The sequence below is a fragment of the Gossypium hirsutum genome, chromosome A08 (assembly GCF_007990345.1).
Source record: "Gossypium hirsutum isolate 1008001.06 chromosome A08, Gossypium_hirsutum_v2.1, whole genome shotgun sequence".
Classification (NCBI taxonomy): Eukaryota; Viridiplantae; Streptophyta; class Magnoliopsida; order Malvales; family Malvaceae; genus Gossypium; species Gossypium hirsutum.
Genome location: NC_053431.1, coordinates 3237940 through 3254562, shown reverse-complemented (window position 1 = coordinate 3254562; position 16623 = coordinate 3237940). Strand labels below are relative to the sequence as shown.

Below are 16623 nucleotides of genomic sequence, written 5' to 3'. Positions count from 1 at the left end.
ATTCCTAGAAATAAGGGTAGAGAGACTAAATTTTAAATTTACTAAGAGTACCAGGACTTATGGCAAATTTTAACCAATAATTAAGATAAAAAAAATCATGGGGTAAGGGAAGTTGGACACTGGCAGGTGTAAGTGATGGAAGGAGTCATTTAGCGAGTCAAAGACGTGGCAAATGGGATTCTGAAGGTAAAAAAATCCTTAGGCAACTCAGTGAAGAAATTATTGAGATTTGAGATCAAACATCACATAGATTTCAGAGATTTTCAATGGCAGCCGAAGAAGGCAAAACAGCAGATGCACAGTTTTTCCACCTCCTTTCCAATCTACTCCATCAGGTATAATTTTCGATATTTCATTCAATTTTACCCCATTTTTTGTTCAATTCCTTCTCCATTCTTAGGTTTCGGTCTTAATGAATCGAAATTCACTTGATTTATTACTGAATTTTTTTCGGTTTAATTAACAAATCATATAATTCTAGGTTTATCTCTTTTCTTTTTGCCCTAACAAATCGAAGACAATGAATTATTGTTTGGTTAAGGATCCAAATTGCTACCGGTATTCATATGCTAGATTAAAGATTCACACTAGGGCTCTAAATGAACAGAGCTTTTTGATCAATAGTTAGATTTTTTATTGTTTGTTGAGCTAAATAAACGAATATATGTCTCGTTTTTTAAACAAATTGAACATGAACGAGCTTGTTTATGTTTGTTTTTAGTTTGTTTATTATTATGTAATCAATAAGTACTATTGTCTGTGTAAGAAATATGTTGATTTATGTTTTTTTTTTAATTATCCTTCATTATTAGGTTTAGATTTATAATTATTTGTGAACATTGTGAATATATTCAATTTTTCGCAGAAACCTTCGTTTAATGTTCACTAATAAGTTTGTTTAATTTAAAGAACAAACATGAACACATTATTTGAAGTAGACAAACACGAACACAAATTTGGAATTCTTAATGAACAACACGCGAATAAGCTTAAACAGACTAATGAATAAGAACAGAGGCTTGTTTGTTCAAGCTTGATTCCTCTAAGCCTTAATTAACACCATTCTTTGTGATTCATATATACATATAGGTAGAAGCATTGACTAACCAGGAAGAAGTTGAACTGCGTTCGAAAATCGAAGCCCTTGGATTGGAGGTTACAAAAGTTCCTTCCATGTCTACACACAGCCTTGATGAGGTATATATTTTTCCAGGGCCAAATCCGGAACTATCCTCTATCAGCCGGAAATTGCTCGCTTTTGTCTTCTTAATCTTGTATGTATTTATGTGTTATCAGCTGGAAATTGCGAGAGAGTTGGACAAGTTATCGGCTAAGTTAGACGGTGTGGATGAGATGATATCCTCAGCCATGGCAGCAGACCCGCAGGTGCGATCCCTTTTGAGTGGCACTGCTGATTTATGGATGCCGGTTATTACTGCCAATGCTGATGAGCGACACAATTTGGCTGCATCAATCAGTACTGATAATAACCCGCTTGGCAACAATGAAGACGACATCAAACCCGACAATTGATGTTTCACCGGTCAGTCACCTCCGCCATACTTTGTTCTAATACTAATTTGTTTTCGGGTTTTTGGGGATATGTCATATGACTAGAATATACCATTGCATTAATCATTTTGTTTTGTCTATTGGGGAACAAAAAGTAAGTTTCTTATTCTGTTGTATCCGTAGTTACATTGGGTCTCATTATTTTAAACTCGAATTGGGTTAGACGCAAGACGGAGAAAGCTCTTATAAAGTGTTTATTTTTACTTATTCTCTATCCACAAAACTCAAAACCGATACCTTGTTTTAGAGGCTTCGAACTTCAAAAACAATAGTGTTGCTCATGTTGGAACTAATGGCTGCTCTTCTTCTTCCTCTTGATGCTGTTGATGATGATGATGATGATGATGACCAGCTTCATTGTTTTTTTTACCTCATGGGCGAGATAATAATCTGTTAGATATAGAGTAAGGGACTTTGTTTATTAGTTTAAATTTTATTCCTTTCTTTTTATTCCTAATTAGTTTAATTAAGGATCATCACACGTTGCTGCTGATATATAACCTGGGATATGTTTTCTTTTTTCGTTTTTTAAGATCTAGAATTATGAGAAGGGAAAATTTTTCCCAAGTCCTTATCTCCTAACCATTTTAACTTTTCCTGTTAATCATGTCACGTGTCTCTCATCCAATGGGCCTGTGTCAAAATCTGACACATTTTAACGCGGCCAGGGTGGGGTTCCAAAATATAAGATGGAAAGAAAGTAAAGGTACCAAAACAAACAAATTGAAAGTAAAAGCACTACATTGACAATTTTGTTAAAGTACAGGGGTAAAACTTGCCATTATCCCAAAGACAAATGTAAAAAAAAATGTCAAAATTTGGTTTTGGCCCTTTTATTACTCTTTTATTGTATTCATATTTGAGATTTAGTTCCTATAATTTAACATAATTTTCTCATCTATTTTTATAATATCATGGTTTTGGTCCTTTTATCATACTCAATTTTAGGCTTAGTTTATAATTTAATTTGAAATAATTTTTCATCTAATTTTATAATTATAATTAGTTCAAATAATTAACACGGTTAATCATTTCAGTTAAAATGTTGAAGTGAATTTTTTGCTTAAATATAATCATTCCAACAAAAAGAAAATATGTTAGTATGATTAGTTAAAAGGTGATTAAGCAATAATTTATTCAGTTTAAATAATTAATGTGGTTAATAATTTCGAGCTGGATTTTTTAAAAATATCCTTGTTCCAAAAAAAAAAAGCCGTGATTTAGTTAGAAGCGATGATTTTACATTATTTAGTGTATTAAACCGATCTAAACCCGAAATCCGCCCATTATTAGCTCTAATCTCAACCATATTATGAAATTAAACCTTTGATAACACTTATGTGAAATTAATGTAGATTTAAATACTCATATTAGAAGTTAGAAAATTCCAATATGGATATATTAATTGGTTCCGGTCTATATAATCCTACCCTTCTTTTATTAAATTTTTTTATACAATGTTTAGAACTATTTATAATTTTTTCCAACTCTTAAATAGGATGATAATACGTTTCAATGCACTCAAATTTACGTCCTCATGCACTGATAATATTACCAATGTCAATCAAGTTAAGATTCAATCGGCGACCCATGATCTGTAAGTGATAATCAAAGATAATTCTAATTTTGTTTATTCACTTGGAGAAAACAAGATTGGTAGCATATTTTTACTAATGCTAAATTGACATATGGATCATCATGCATGCCTTGAAATATAAAAAGTACGTGTGAAAAAGGATTTGATAAGTGACATTTCGCACTTAAAATAATTTGAAATTAAACGATTTAAAAGGGCTCAATGATGAAATTTATCTAATTGTCACCTAAAATTTAATTAAAATTACTTTAATTTGTGAATATTATTCTCTTGTGGTGATAATACAATCTTTAATTAGTTTATGTGAGATTAATTTACTCAATTTAAATTTTACTCGAGAGTTGGGTTAATTACTCGAAATTTATGAAGATTTTAATAAAAATATTATGAATATAAATTTAAATAAAAATAAATAAATTTATTTAAAATATGGGTTAATTTAGATTTTAATGTTGAAGGTCCAAGAATGAGGACTTATCTTATTTTCTGTTTTTAATAATTATGTAATTTGTATCATTAAGAAAACAAATCTACAATAATTTATATTGTACCATCATAAACATTAAAAAAAATTATATGTTAACGATGTATTTAAAATTTTAATAATAGAATATATATTAAATTAAAAGCTACATAAATTTTTATGAAAATAAAATTTAAAAAGTAATATAATGGAACTTAAAATATAAACAAATTTAAGTAAAATTTGAGGTTGATATTTTAGACTAGACTAAAACTTAAGTAAATGTGAAATTACAAATAACATATATAGGTTTGATGGAGACCCGACTTGGCCCATGAATATATCTTCCTCCAACCTTTGAATTATTGGTGTTTTAATAATCGAAATGATGATCAAATCGATCAAATCATCGACTCTAAGTTCAACCAATTGATTGCCAATACATTAATAATTTAATAAAAAAAATCAAATAATCATAAAGATTTAAAGAATACATTAAAAAACTACAAAACCAATTCAACTAGTTACATCTTCAATTTTTTGTCTTGATTTTTGTTTTTAATCAGTTTTGAATGGTTTGTTTAAAGATTGATTTAACTCTTACATCCAAATCAATATATCAACCAGTTCTCAATTCAACCGATTTGATCGGTCAATCGATAGATTATAAGATATTTTTTATAAACAAAACAATAAAACTCGAATAGGTGAAAAAGTACTATAGAGGCCTCTATATTAGGATTTTGATTGTATTTTGCCTCATTTATTAAAAAAAAAGGTAAATTATTCCATGTACTTTAGATCAAATCAACGAACAAATTAGTCTTTTTGTTAAAAATTAACCTATTTCTACTATTAAAAGCTAGTCCTTAAACATCAACATGAGGTATATGTGGCATGTGACATGCCGCATGTCATTGTCTAGTTATTCCATCAGTAATGCTAATTTTAACGGTACAAATATATAAATTTTTTAATAGAAAGGATCAATCTAGTATTTGGTCTAACATACAAGAACTAATTTACTCAATTTTTTTTAATAAGAAGATAAAATGCATGACAAATGGCAGTGCATTACCGGTTGAACCCCTCACACCAACCAGTTTTCCATCACGCGTAATGTAAAACCAAAAAAGAAAAGCCTCAACTTTATAAGGAGCCGAGACAATGTGAACAAAAGCTAAAAGCAATGGAAGTGCACTAGACTGCAAATGCCACTTTAATTATTACACTCAAAAACACTAATGAAATCTACAAATAATAGCCAACCACCTCATCCCCGCCATATATTATTACAAGTGTGGACATGCCACTTCAGTTTCCCCAAGCTCAACCACTACAATCCATTATATATAACCTACCAAAAACCATATTAAGCTCCATTCCAGTTGAGTTTTCAGGCAGCTGTGCGTGTTTGGTTCATTTACGTTTTTTATCAAACACCTTAGCAGCATGTTAAACAGCGATGAACTATGTCTTAAACTTAGAATATTGGTGCTAGTTATAGCAACGATATTCATGGTTAGTGCTGCTGGCGTTATGGGAGGAGATTCAGGGGGAGACAAAGACAAAGAGGAGTGCACGGAGCAGCTAATAGGGTTGGCGACATGTTTGCCTTATGTCGGGGGAAATGCTAAGGCACCTACACCGGATTGTTGCAGTGGTCTGAAACAAGTTCTGAAGAACAACAAGAAGTGTTTGTGTATTATAATTAAAGATCGAAATGATCCTGACCTTGGTCTTAATATCAATGTCACACTTGCTTTGTCTTTGCCTTCTGTTTGCAATGCACCTGCTAATATTTCCAAGTGCCCTGGTACGCTTTTACATCATACATATATGTATATATATAATTGGCAGGATCAAATTTAGAATTTTTTTTTATTAGGGGCCGGAATTAAATTATAAATATTTCGGAGGTATCATTTATTAATTTTTTAGGGGTTAAAGTGTAAATTTATTGTATATTAATTTAAATTTTCATTTTTTAAGAAGGGACTAAATTGCATATTTTCCCTTTAAATTTTAGTTCAATGACATTATTAGTGTTTTATATCAAAATTTGCTTACTAGATATGCTTACGAAGTTGGTAAGTGTATTTATGGCAATTCTTTTATGGAAATTACTAGTTGTGTCAACAACCACACTGTTTTTTAAAAGGTTAATATGTTATTTAGTAACTGAGTTTGATTTTAATGTTCAATTCAATACTTAAGGTTAGAGTGTGGCTTCGATGTTCAATTTAGTCCCCAGACTAAATGACATCACGTGACCCAATGAATGTTTCACATATATGCTTTAATAAATAAATATAAGTACTTAATTGGGATACAAAAAGTTCAGGTACCAAATTGAATATTGAAGCCAAACTCAAGTACTTTACTGAGACAAAAAAAACTTCAAATATCAAATTGAAAAAAAAATTGGTACCAAAGTGAAAATTGAAGCCAAATTTAGGTACTAAAATGGGACAAAATTTTTAAGTACTAAATTGAATATTAAAGCAAAACTCAAGTACCAAATGTATATTAACCTATTGTTTATTAGAGTAGAAGGACTGATGGAAAATTTTGACCATTATCTGCTTGATAAACATAATAGAATTTTATTTTATTTTTTTCTTTTAGCATGATAGATAAATAATTGACTGAGGAACATGCAGAGCTGTTGCACATGGATCCCAATTCCCCAGAAGCTCAAGTTTTCTATCAGCTTTCTAAGAGCTCCTCTTCCAATGGTGGTCACCAAAGCCCTGCCTCTGCTCCTACTGCAAGTGGTAATTTTTTTTCTTCTAATTCTAATTATAATTTTTTTGGAGTAAAACAAGATTAAATTGATGGTTGATGTACTAAAATGGAAAAAAAATTAACAAAATATAAAAAAGATAAATATTAAAATTATATAAATATGTAATGTTATATATGAGCTACGATTTTATGTAATTTTATAAATAAAATTTTTATTTGACTCAATTTTCACGAACCACTAACACAATGCATGCATAAATATTTTTATTTATTTAATATAAAAATAAAGTGATGTATTTATTTTCTCTAAATGTATATACTTGAATTACAATCAAAATTTCATGTGTATAATTACATCAAATCGAAATTCATGTGTAGTTTTGAGGTTTTTTCATAATTTAAAGATTAAATTTTGATTAAGTCAAAGAAATTTTCAATTGTTGTAATTTAATCATTATGGGTGCCTTTGGATGGGCGGTGGCTATGATGAGATAAAATTTTTTACCTTACACCTACAATAATTAATCTCACCGATACTGTTATTTTTAACCTTATCAGAGATAAACGCACAGTAAATCCAAAGTTAACCTTAGATTAAGAGGGTAAAATAAGTAATTAAGTATGCATTTGGAATGTTAAAATGACAGTGGGAGAGAGTCCAATAAGCTCAAGTGAAGGAGAAAAAATCCCAGAGTTGCAGAAGGGACATGGGAATTGCTATGGCTGTAGAAGAAACACATGGGTGATTGTTACTCTATGGACCTTCCTGCTTTGCTATTTCATGCCTTATTTTTAATTCCTTTATATATATATTATGTCATATTATATAATAAAAATATAAAGCTTGAGATATTGATATTGTTCGGATATGTCAAGGAGAAACTCTTTATTTGACTATTTACGTGTATGCTTTATATATATATATATATCTATATCACTAGATAATGTTGGTGCTGGATAAGATGGGCTGTAGTTTCTTTTTCTAATAATTTATTTGTTTTAAATCGGATAAATTAAAAGTTAATAGTTTAACTGATTCGATCGTTAATTTAATTTTATAATAATTATTTAGAAGATTGTTAATATATGAAATGTCATGTAAATTAATATTTTTTATGGCATTGTATTTAAGAGTAATTATTAAACAATGACATATTTAAAGTTTTGTCCTTCGACTTTGAAGATAGTGTCTAAAGGTATCTTTTGATGTCTGAATTAATGACCCCATAACGGTGAAAGAGCTTTGTGCATGAGGATGTTTGAACTCATGCAGGTTAAACCATACTTGTCCACAATATCTTTTATATATGGGTTTAAGTCACCCTATGCGTAAAAGCTTTTCAGTGGTTATAGTTTTGCTTATTCAAACATCGAGAATCACTATTGAGTGCTATCTTCAAAATTGAGGAACAAATTTTGACTATTCAATAATCGATTTTCAGTTCATTATTTTTCTTTTGACTGTTTATTTTAGGCCAAACTTAATCAACTATCAATCAATTTGATCGAAGAAGATCAGATTTAGACTCGTTGTTAGTAAAAAACATCAGCTTTAAACAAATTAAATATAGTGCATGTTCTCGTATATTATTTATTCCCCTTAATTTGAATTCATCCCCAAACATTAAAACGTTTTAATTACATTATTTAGTTATAGATGTTAAATCAATTATATCTTTTCAATTATTAAAATTGTTAATTTAATAATTAAATAATATGTCTAGTCTGTAGAACATGCAGCAAATAACAAAGGAAAACAATAAAAATAAGGAAAGCTGAACTGAATTGATCAATTTTTTCTGAAACAACTGAATGCCTTATATAAGCTTACATCCCATGACACACCACTGTACTTAAAACTAGGGATACATCCCATGACAAACCACTATGCTAGAAAGCAGAAACAACTGATTAAATTAACCATTGACTAAAGGCTCAATTAATAAACAAGCAGAAAACAACATTGTATGTGTTGTTGCTTTAACACTCCCCCTCGACACCATCTACTTCCTTTCTAACATACCGAGCTGATGACAAAAACCTTCAATCTTGTTGCCACTTAAGCCCTCTGTGAATAAGTCTGCAACCTGGTCTTCCATATTAACATGTTGCAATTCAATCTAATCTTGCAACACCTTCTCACTGATGAAGTGATAATGAACCTCCACATGTTTAGTTCTTGCATGGAAAACTGGGTTCTCCGCCAAACGCATTGCTGACATGTTGTCACAGAATAGAGGAGTAGCATACTCTGTTGGCTGATGCAAATCCCGCAACACTTGCATGAGCCAAATACTTTCTTGAGTTGCCATTTTTGCAGCTCGATATTCAGCTTCTGTTGTCGACAAAGACATAGTCAGCTACCTTTTACTCTACCAAGAAACCATTCTCGACCCAAGGAAAAACACATACCCAGTTGTTGAGCATTGGGTATCATTGATTACCTTCATAATCAACATCATAAAAACCGACCAGCTTGCAATCTCCTCCTCTCTTGTACAAAACACCATAACCAAGAGTACTTTTCACATATCTCAAAATTCGTCGAATAACTTCCAAATGAGGCTTCTTTGGACTTTGCATATATCAACTCATCACCCCATCTGCATAAGAGATATTGGGTCTTGTCAAAGTTAAATAGATTAAACTACCAACCAGTTGCCGAAATATTGTTGCATCTTCCAAATCCTTCCCTTCATAAGCACACATCTTGGCATTTGGTTCCATAGGTGACGAAATCGGCTTGCGGTTCAACATTCTAAATTTCTTCAAGTCTTTAGAATACTTTTACTGATGAAGGAGGGTCCCATCTCGACTACAATCAACCTTCAAACCAAGAAAGTGCTTGACCTGTCCAAGTTCTTTCATATGAAAATGCACAGATAAATTCCTCTTTGTTCGAAGAATTTCTTCATCCCAATCTCCTGTCACAATTAAATCATCTACATACACCATAACCATAGCTAGCCTTCCTCTATCGACTTTAACGAACAAGCTCGAATACACATATGTCATTGAATAATCACTACGAGTCAAGAATTCAACGATCTTGCCATACCAAGCCCTCCTCAGTGCTTACTTTAATCCATAGAACACCTTTGAAAGCTTGCACACATGCTTTGGATAATCTCCACTCTAAAAGCTCATCGATTGATTCGTGTCTCCCGGTCTAGCTCCCGTGAAGAAACGCATTCTTCATATCCATTTGCCACAGGTTCCAGCCTTTACTGGCTGCAAGTGCAAGTAAAACTCGCACCGTTGTAAGTTTTGCTATCTGACTAAACATTTTATCATAGTCTAGTCCATACTGTTGAGAAAATCCTCGAGCCACCAAACAGCCTTATGCCTCTCGATTGATCGATCTGTGTGATGCTTTATCTAATAAATCCACTTGCAAGAGATAGGCTCCAATTTATTAGCTTTGACACAAGCTCCCAGTCTCATTTCTTTCTAGTGCAACAATCTCTTCTTCCATGACTTTAACCCACTTCGGACTTTTAAGTACTTCCTCAAACATCTCCAATTCCTTCTCATCTTCTTCGATAATAATAGTATTGGCCTTGTCATACTTGGGATTTGGCTTTCTAACTCTTCTCGATTTCCTAAATGGAGCTGGTACTTCCAGTTCATTCTGCTCATCTTCTCCATTTGGTGTTTGATGCACATCAATTTTGGTTGGATACTAAAGCACATCAGTTTCAACTGGATGTTGGTGCACGTGGGTTAGCTAAGGACTTCGAGTTTTAGCTTCATCATCAGCAACCTCAGCTTCTCCCAAACTTAGGTGGATTTGCGAATCTTGCCACTCATACCGGCAAGCATCTGATTGTAGCGATACCTCATTCTTCGATGGCCACCATGAAGATGATTCATCAAACACCACATTCTGAGACATATAACACTTCCCGGTTGTAGAATAACAGCATCTCCACCCTTTTCTTTGGTTGTCATATCCTACAAAAATACACCTAACAACTTCTTTGTCCATCTTGCTATGTAAATGATCGGGAACAAATACATAACATATACATTCGAACACTCGAAAATAACTAACTGTAGATGCCATGCTCCACAGTTTCTCAAAAGGAGAAAGAAAAGATAACCTTTGTTGTGGAAGCCTATTGATTACAAAAGCTGCTGTTTTCATCGCTTCTGTCGAAAATCGTCTCGAGACATTTTTTGAGTGAAGCATACTATGACATATCTGTTAGAAATCAAACCCACTCCAAGCATAATCTAGAAGCATGAGACGTGGAACAATTTTGTGCCATGCAAAGTGCTGAAATTTTAGCCATACAAAGTGCTCCATTATTGAGATGTTTTGTGGCTGGAAATTAAGTGGATTAACAGCCACATTTGTTGTCACTTTATCAGTCTATAAATAGAGGCTTGAACTTGTGTTGTAATGAAGAAAAGAAAAATGAGAAGAAAAAAGAAATAAGAGAAGCAACGTGAGTGAGAGTGAGAAGGTTAGCAAACCTTGAGTGAGTTAAAATCTAGCAGCAGCTAGACTATCTAGTCATTGAGAAAATATTTGTAATCTTCGTATTGTAATATATTGAGTGTGTAATAAAAAGTAAATTTTCGGCCCATCACGTTTCCAACAAGTGGTATCAGAGCTACGGTTCGGAGCTTGGTTCGGAGTTCGGTTCGTGTCTGGTTCGTGTCCAGTTCGGAGTACCTTTGGTGTTCATCTAACAAGTCGATATGGGCGACGTAATTCAGCTACAAGTTCCACAATTGACGAAGACAAATTATGGAAATTGGAGCATTCGAATGAAGGCTTTGCTCGGTTCGCAAGATTGTTGGGAGATCGTTGAAAAAGGATACATCGAGCCCGGAGATGCCGCTACAGAAGCAGCTTTATCAAATGACGCTAAGAAGGCGTTACGAGAAGCACGAAAGAAGGATCAAAAGGCCTTGAATAGTATCTTTCAAGGTATGGATGAATCAACCTTCGAGAAAATATCAGATGTGAAGAACGCGAAGAATGCATGGGAGATTTTGCAAAAATCATTTCAAGGTGTAGAAAAAGCTAAAAAGGTACGCCTTCAGTCACTTAGAGCTGAATTTGAAATGTTAAAAATGAAGAGCTCCGAGAATATCGATGACTATGCCAATCGTGTAAAATCGGTGGTAAATGAAATGAAACGAAATGGAGAAACTCTTGACGAGGTAAGAGTGATGGAGAAAATTCTACGGTCACTCACACGCAAATTCGAGTACGTAGTCGTTGCCATCGAAGAATCAAAAGATTTGTCAAAGATGTCGCTCGAAGAACTTGTGGGTTCTCTGCAAGCCCATGAGCAAAAGATGAAGCTAAATGAAGATAGTGAAAATCTTGATCAAGCCTTGCATAGCAAGTTGTCCGTCGACGACGGAGAAACAAGTAATAACTTTAGCCAAGGAAGAGGAAACCGCAGAGGATACCGTGGAGGCTACCGTGGTAGAAACAAAGGAGGAAGAGGATCACGAGGACGTGGAAATCAATCATATGGGAGATATCAAGAAAATAAAGATTATCAAACATCCAACCGTGGACGTGGATCTAGAGGTCGTGGCCGAGGCAGATTTCAAGAAAATAAATCTCAGGTACAATGCTACAACTGTAACTAGTATGGACATTTCAGTTACGAGTGCAGATCAACACACAAAGTGGATGAAAGAAACCATGTAGCAGTCGCAGCAGAAGGCAACGAAAAAGTGGAATCAAGTGTCTTTCTCACTTACGGAGAAAATGAAGATCGCAAGAGAAGTGTGTGGTATCTCGACAACGGTGCAAGCAACCACATGTGTGGAAGAAAGGAGCTGTTCACAGAATTAGATGAAACAGTTCATGGACAAATAACTTTTGGAGACAACTCACATGCAGAAATCAAAGGAAAGGGCAAGGTTGTTATAACACAAAGGAATGGAGAGAAGAAGTACATCTCAGACGTTTACTACGTACCAGCTTTGAAGAGCAACCTGATCAGTCTTGGTTAACTCCTAGAAAAAGGATATGAAGTTCATATGAAAGACCGCTCACTCGCCATCAGGAACAAAAGTGGAGAATTAGTTGTTCGAGTTGATATGACGCGAAATCGTCTTTTCACCCTCAACATCGAGTCTGGAGAAGTAAAATGCATGAAGACGGATCTGAAGAATGAATCATGGTTGTGGCACTTAAGGTACGGACATCTCGGATTTTCTGGCTTGAAGCTGTTGTCGAAGACAAATATGGTGAATGGATTACCAAGTATTAATCATCCAGATCAACTGTGTGAAGCCTATGTCAAAGGAAAGCAGCATAGGCAGAAATTTGAAGTAGGAAAATCTCGAAGAGCTAGAAGACCATTGGAAATTGTACACACCGACATATCTGGTCCGTACGACATTGAATCACTCGGTGGAAACAGGTACTACCTAACTTTTATTGATGATTATAGCAGAAAATGTTGGGTTTATTTTCTCAAAGCAAAATCGGAAGCCCTAGAAAAATTCAAGGAGTTCAAAGCAATGGTGGAAAAACAGAGTGGTCGATATTTGAAGATACTCAGATCCGATAGAGGAGGCGAGTATACTGCAAAGCTTTATGAAAGTTTCTGCAAGGATCATGGAATCATTCATCAGTTAACAGCCAGACGCACTCCACAACAAAACGGAGTTGCAGAAAGGAAGAATCGGACAATTCTGGATATGGCAAGAAGCATGATAAAAGGTAAACACCTTCCGAGAACTTTCTGGGCTGAAGCCGTTGAATGCGCAGTTTATCTGTTGAATCAATGTCCAACAAAAAGTGTAAGACACAAGACACCAGAAGAAGCATGGAGCGATCACAAGCCAAGAGTTGGACACCTCAAAATTTTTGGATGCATTGCATATGCACATGTTCCTGAGCAACAGAGGAAAAAGCTTGACGATAGAGGAGAGAAGTGTATCTTTATAGGCTATGACAAAAGAAGTAAGGCCTACAGACTTTATAATCCTCTTACTAAGAAATTGATTATCTCAAGAGATGTCGAGTTCGATGAAGCGGATTACTGGAGATGGAGTGAAGAAGAAAAGAAAGTGGAAGGATTATTTTTCAACGAAGACAACAATGATGTCATCAACCAAGAAGAACAAGGCGATGATCAAAGTCCTGGTACAACAGCCCCTTCGTCACCAACCAGCAGCAGCGGAAGCAGCAGCTCAGATGAAGCACCCACAAGAACACGGAGTCTCAACGACATCTACAATTCTACGGAACCTGTAGAGACGCAGTTCGATTATTCACTATTCTGTCTAATGACAGAATGTGATCCAGTGACATACGAAGAAGCAATTGAAGACAATAAATGGAAGAAGGCCATGGACGAGGAGATTGCTGCAATAAGAAGGAATGACACGTGGGAGCTAACAAGTCTGCCAGAAGGACATAGCCCGATTGGTGTCAAGTGGGTGTACAAGACGAAGACCAACAAAGAAGGAAAAGTAGAGAAATACAAGGCAAGACTAGTCGCCAAAGGCTACAAGCAAAGACAAGGAGTGGACTATGATGAAATATTTGCTCCAGTCGCAAGAATAGACACAATTAGGCTTCTCATAGCGGTCGCAGCACAATACAAATGGAAAATCTATCAGATGGACGTCAAGTCTGCATTCCTGAATGGCTACTTGGAGGAGGAAGTCTACATAGAACAACCACCTGGATATAGCATACAAGGAAAGGAAGACAAAGTCTACCGATTGAAGAAAGCTTTGTATGGATTGAAGCAAGCCCCAAGAGAATGGAACACAAGGATCGACGAGTACTTCCGAAGAAATGGATTCATCAAAAGCCCGTACGAGCACACCCTGTACACAAAGAAGAATGGATATGGAGATATCATGATCGTATGCCTATATGTGGATGACATGATCTTCACCGGAAACAATCCAGGTATGTCTGATGATTTCAAGAAAGCTATGACTAAAGAATTTGAAATGACAGATATCGGTGAGATGTCATACTTTCTTGGAGTCGAGGTGAAACAAATGCAAGATGGAATTTTTGTCTCTCAAAAGAAGTATGCGGAGCAGATTTTGAACAAGTTCAAAATGAAGGATTGCAAGCCAGTAGTCACGCCAGCTGATCCAGGGATAAAGCTAAGTGTTGATTCGACAAGGGAGTCGATAAATCCGACGTTGTTTAAAAGTCTCGTTGGAAGTTTAAGGTATTTGACAATCACACGACCAGATATTACATATGCAGTAGGATTGGTGAGCAGATTCATGGAGAAGCCGAAGCAAGACCACTTAATTGCCGCAAAAAGAATTTTGAGATATATCAAAGGTACGATGAACCATGGTTTACTCTATACCCACTCACAAGATTCAAAATTAGTTGGCTACTCAGATAGCGATTATGGGGGAGACTTGGATGATCGGAAAAGCACTTCCGGATATGCATTCCACATCAGTTCCGCAGTTTTTTCATGGTCGTCAAAGAAGCAACAAACAATTGCTCTCTCAACATGTGAAGCAGAGTATATGGCCGCAGCAACTTGTACATGCCAAGCAATGTGGTTGAAGAATATTTTGGGAGAAATAGGTGTTTCAAATGAAGGTCCAATTACCATCTACGTTGACAACAAATCCGCTATATCACTTGCCAAGAATCCGGTGTCGCACAGCCGAAGCAAGCACATCGATACGAAGTATCATTTTATCCGAGAGCAAGTGAAAAACAAAAACGTGGAGTTGGTCCATTGCAGGACAGAAGATCAACTGGCAGATATTTTCACAAAGCCGTTGAAAGTGGAGACATTCAACAAATTCAAAGAGAAGCTCGGTATGAAAGTTGGGTTTGAGGGGGAGTGTTAGAAATCAAACCCACTCCAAGCATAATCTAGAAGCATGAGACGTGGAACAATTTTGTGCCATGCAAAGTGCTGAAATTTTAGCCATACAAAGTGCTCCATTATTGAGATGTTTTGTGGCTGGAAATTAAGTGGATTAACAGCCACATTTGTTGTCACTTTATCAGCCTATAAATAGAGGCTTAAACTTGTGTTGTAATGAAGAAAAGAAAAATGAGAAGAAAAAAGAAATAAGAGAAGCAACGTGAGTGAGAGTGAGAAGGTTAGCAAACCTTGAGTGAGTTAAAATCTAGCAGCAGCTAGACTATCTAGTCATTGAGAAAATATTTGTAATCTTCGTATTGTAATATATTGAGTGTGTAATAAAAAGTAAATTTTCGGCCCATCACGTTTCCAACAATATCTCTGCCAGGTGCCTATTCTTCCTTTTAGACACGCCATTTTGCTGTAGAGTGTTCAAACATGTGAATTGGTAACGTATTCGACATTCCCAAAGAAAATTTGAAAACTCGAATGAGGTATACTCTTCTTTGTTGTCAGTGTGTAAACAACAAATCCCTTGACAACCTTTACTTCAACCACCTTCCTGAACTCCCTAAACTTCGTAAGAGTTTCCAATTTTTCCTTCATAAAATAAACCCACACAAATATGAAAAAATCATCGATAAACGTGATCATATACTTCATCCTACAAATAGAAGCTTGGTCGGTCGGTACTGACACATCAAAGTGGATTTACTTTAATGGTTCATTTGATTTAAACTTGAACTCTTCGTAAGGAAGTTGGTGTGCTTTCCCATATTGGCAGCCTGCACAAACCATATCCGTCCTCACTTCAAGTTGCGAAAGACCCTTCAACATCAACTTCATAATCATCACGCCTAGCTTGGAATAACTAACATGGCTCAGCCTCGTGCCAAAAATCAACTATCTTATTTTTCCTTGTCTTGTCTACCCATGCAACTTCGGCAAACATCATGTAGACCAACTGCAGTCTTCACCCTTGCATCATCGTCTCCTCAGTAATCTCCAAGTTGAGATAAACTTTCACATCTTTAGGACCGAACAAAACATAATGTCCCGAAGATGTTAACTATGCTACCGAAAGAAGATTTTTCTTCAGCCCTAGCACATGACATTTTGCAACGACACCTCAATAGCACTATACTGAATAGGGACTACAATTTTAGCGACATAAGCTATTGTTAACTTCGAGTTGTTTGCAGTCACCACCACACAACTTCCTTTATACTCCGATAAATTTTGTAACTTCTTATTACCTCACCTTAAAAGTCGAGTTATCAAATACCATTTTAATAGGATTGAAGAAACTATCAGTAGTTCATTTCATAATGTATTAAATGCAGTCATACGCTTGCAACGTGTATTGTTTAAAAAATCAGAGCCAATTCCAGTTAATT

General features: G+C 35.0%; 4 protein-coding genes across 5 annotated transcripts; 3 read left to right on the top strand and 1 right to left on the bottom strand.

Annotated features, from left to right (window-relative positions):
- The first annotated feature begins 119 nt into the window (after window positions 1–119).
- On the top strand, window positions 120–2091 carry LOC107926107 (uncharacterized). 2 transcript variants are annotated; one of them, XM_016856908.2, is made up of 4 exons: window positions 120–335; window positions 1090–1197; window positions 1297–1543; window positions 1925–2091. In XM_016856908.2, exons 1-3 carry the CDS (start codon window positions 267–269, stop codon window positions 1531–1533), a joined length of 414 nt encoding a protein of 137 aa, XP_016712397.1. In that variant the 5' UTR covers window positions 120–266; the 3' UTR covers window positions 1534–1543; window positions 1925–2091. The 2 variants fall into 2 exon arrangements, with proteins under 2 accessions (XP_016712397.1, XP_016712396.1); XM_016856907.2 differs by having other exon boundaries at window positions 1820–2091.
- Window positions 2092–4755: 2664 nt separating this feature from the next.
- Window positions 4756–7274, top strand: LOC107926130 (non-specific lipid transfer protein GPI-anchored 14). The gene is made up of 3 exons (XM_016856933.2): window positions 4756–5448; window positions 6296–6409; window positions 7028–7274. Exons 1-3 carry the CDS (start codon window positions 5085–5087, stop codon window positions 7174–7176), a joined length of 627 nt encoding a protein of 208 aa, XP_016712422.1. The 5' UTR covers window positions 4756–5084; the 3' UTR covers window positions 7177–7274.
- A 1226-nt stretch (window positions 7275–8500) lies between these two features.
- LOC107926184 (uncharacterized) lies at window positions 8501–9395 on the bottom strand. The gene is made up of 3 exons (XM_016856979.2): window positions 9172–9395; window positions 8853–8983; window positions 8501–8715 (listed from the first exon to the last, which is right to left on the bottom strand). The coding sequence occupies exons 1-3, from the start codon at window positions 9393–9395 to the stop codon at window positions 8501–8503; spliced, it is 570 nt and encodes a 189-aa protein (XP_016712468.2).
- Window positions 9396–10882: 1487 nt separating this feature from the next.
- On the top strand, window positions 10883–12645 carry LOC121204885 (uncharacterized). The gene has a single exon (XM_041075629.1). It carries the CDS (start codon window positions 11088–11090, stop codon window positions 11994–11996), a length of 909 nt encoding a protein of 302 aa, XP_040931563.1. The 5' UTR covers window positions 10883–11087; the 3' UTR covers window positions 11997–12645.
- The last annotated feature ends 3978 nt before the right edge of the window (window positions 12646–16623 follow it).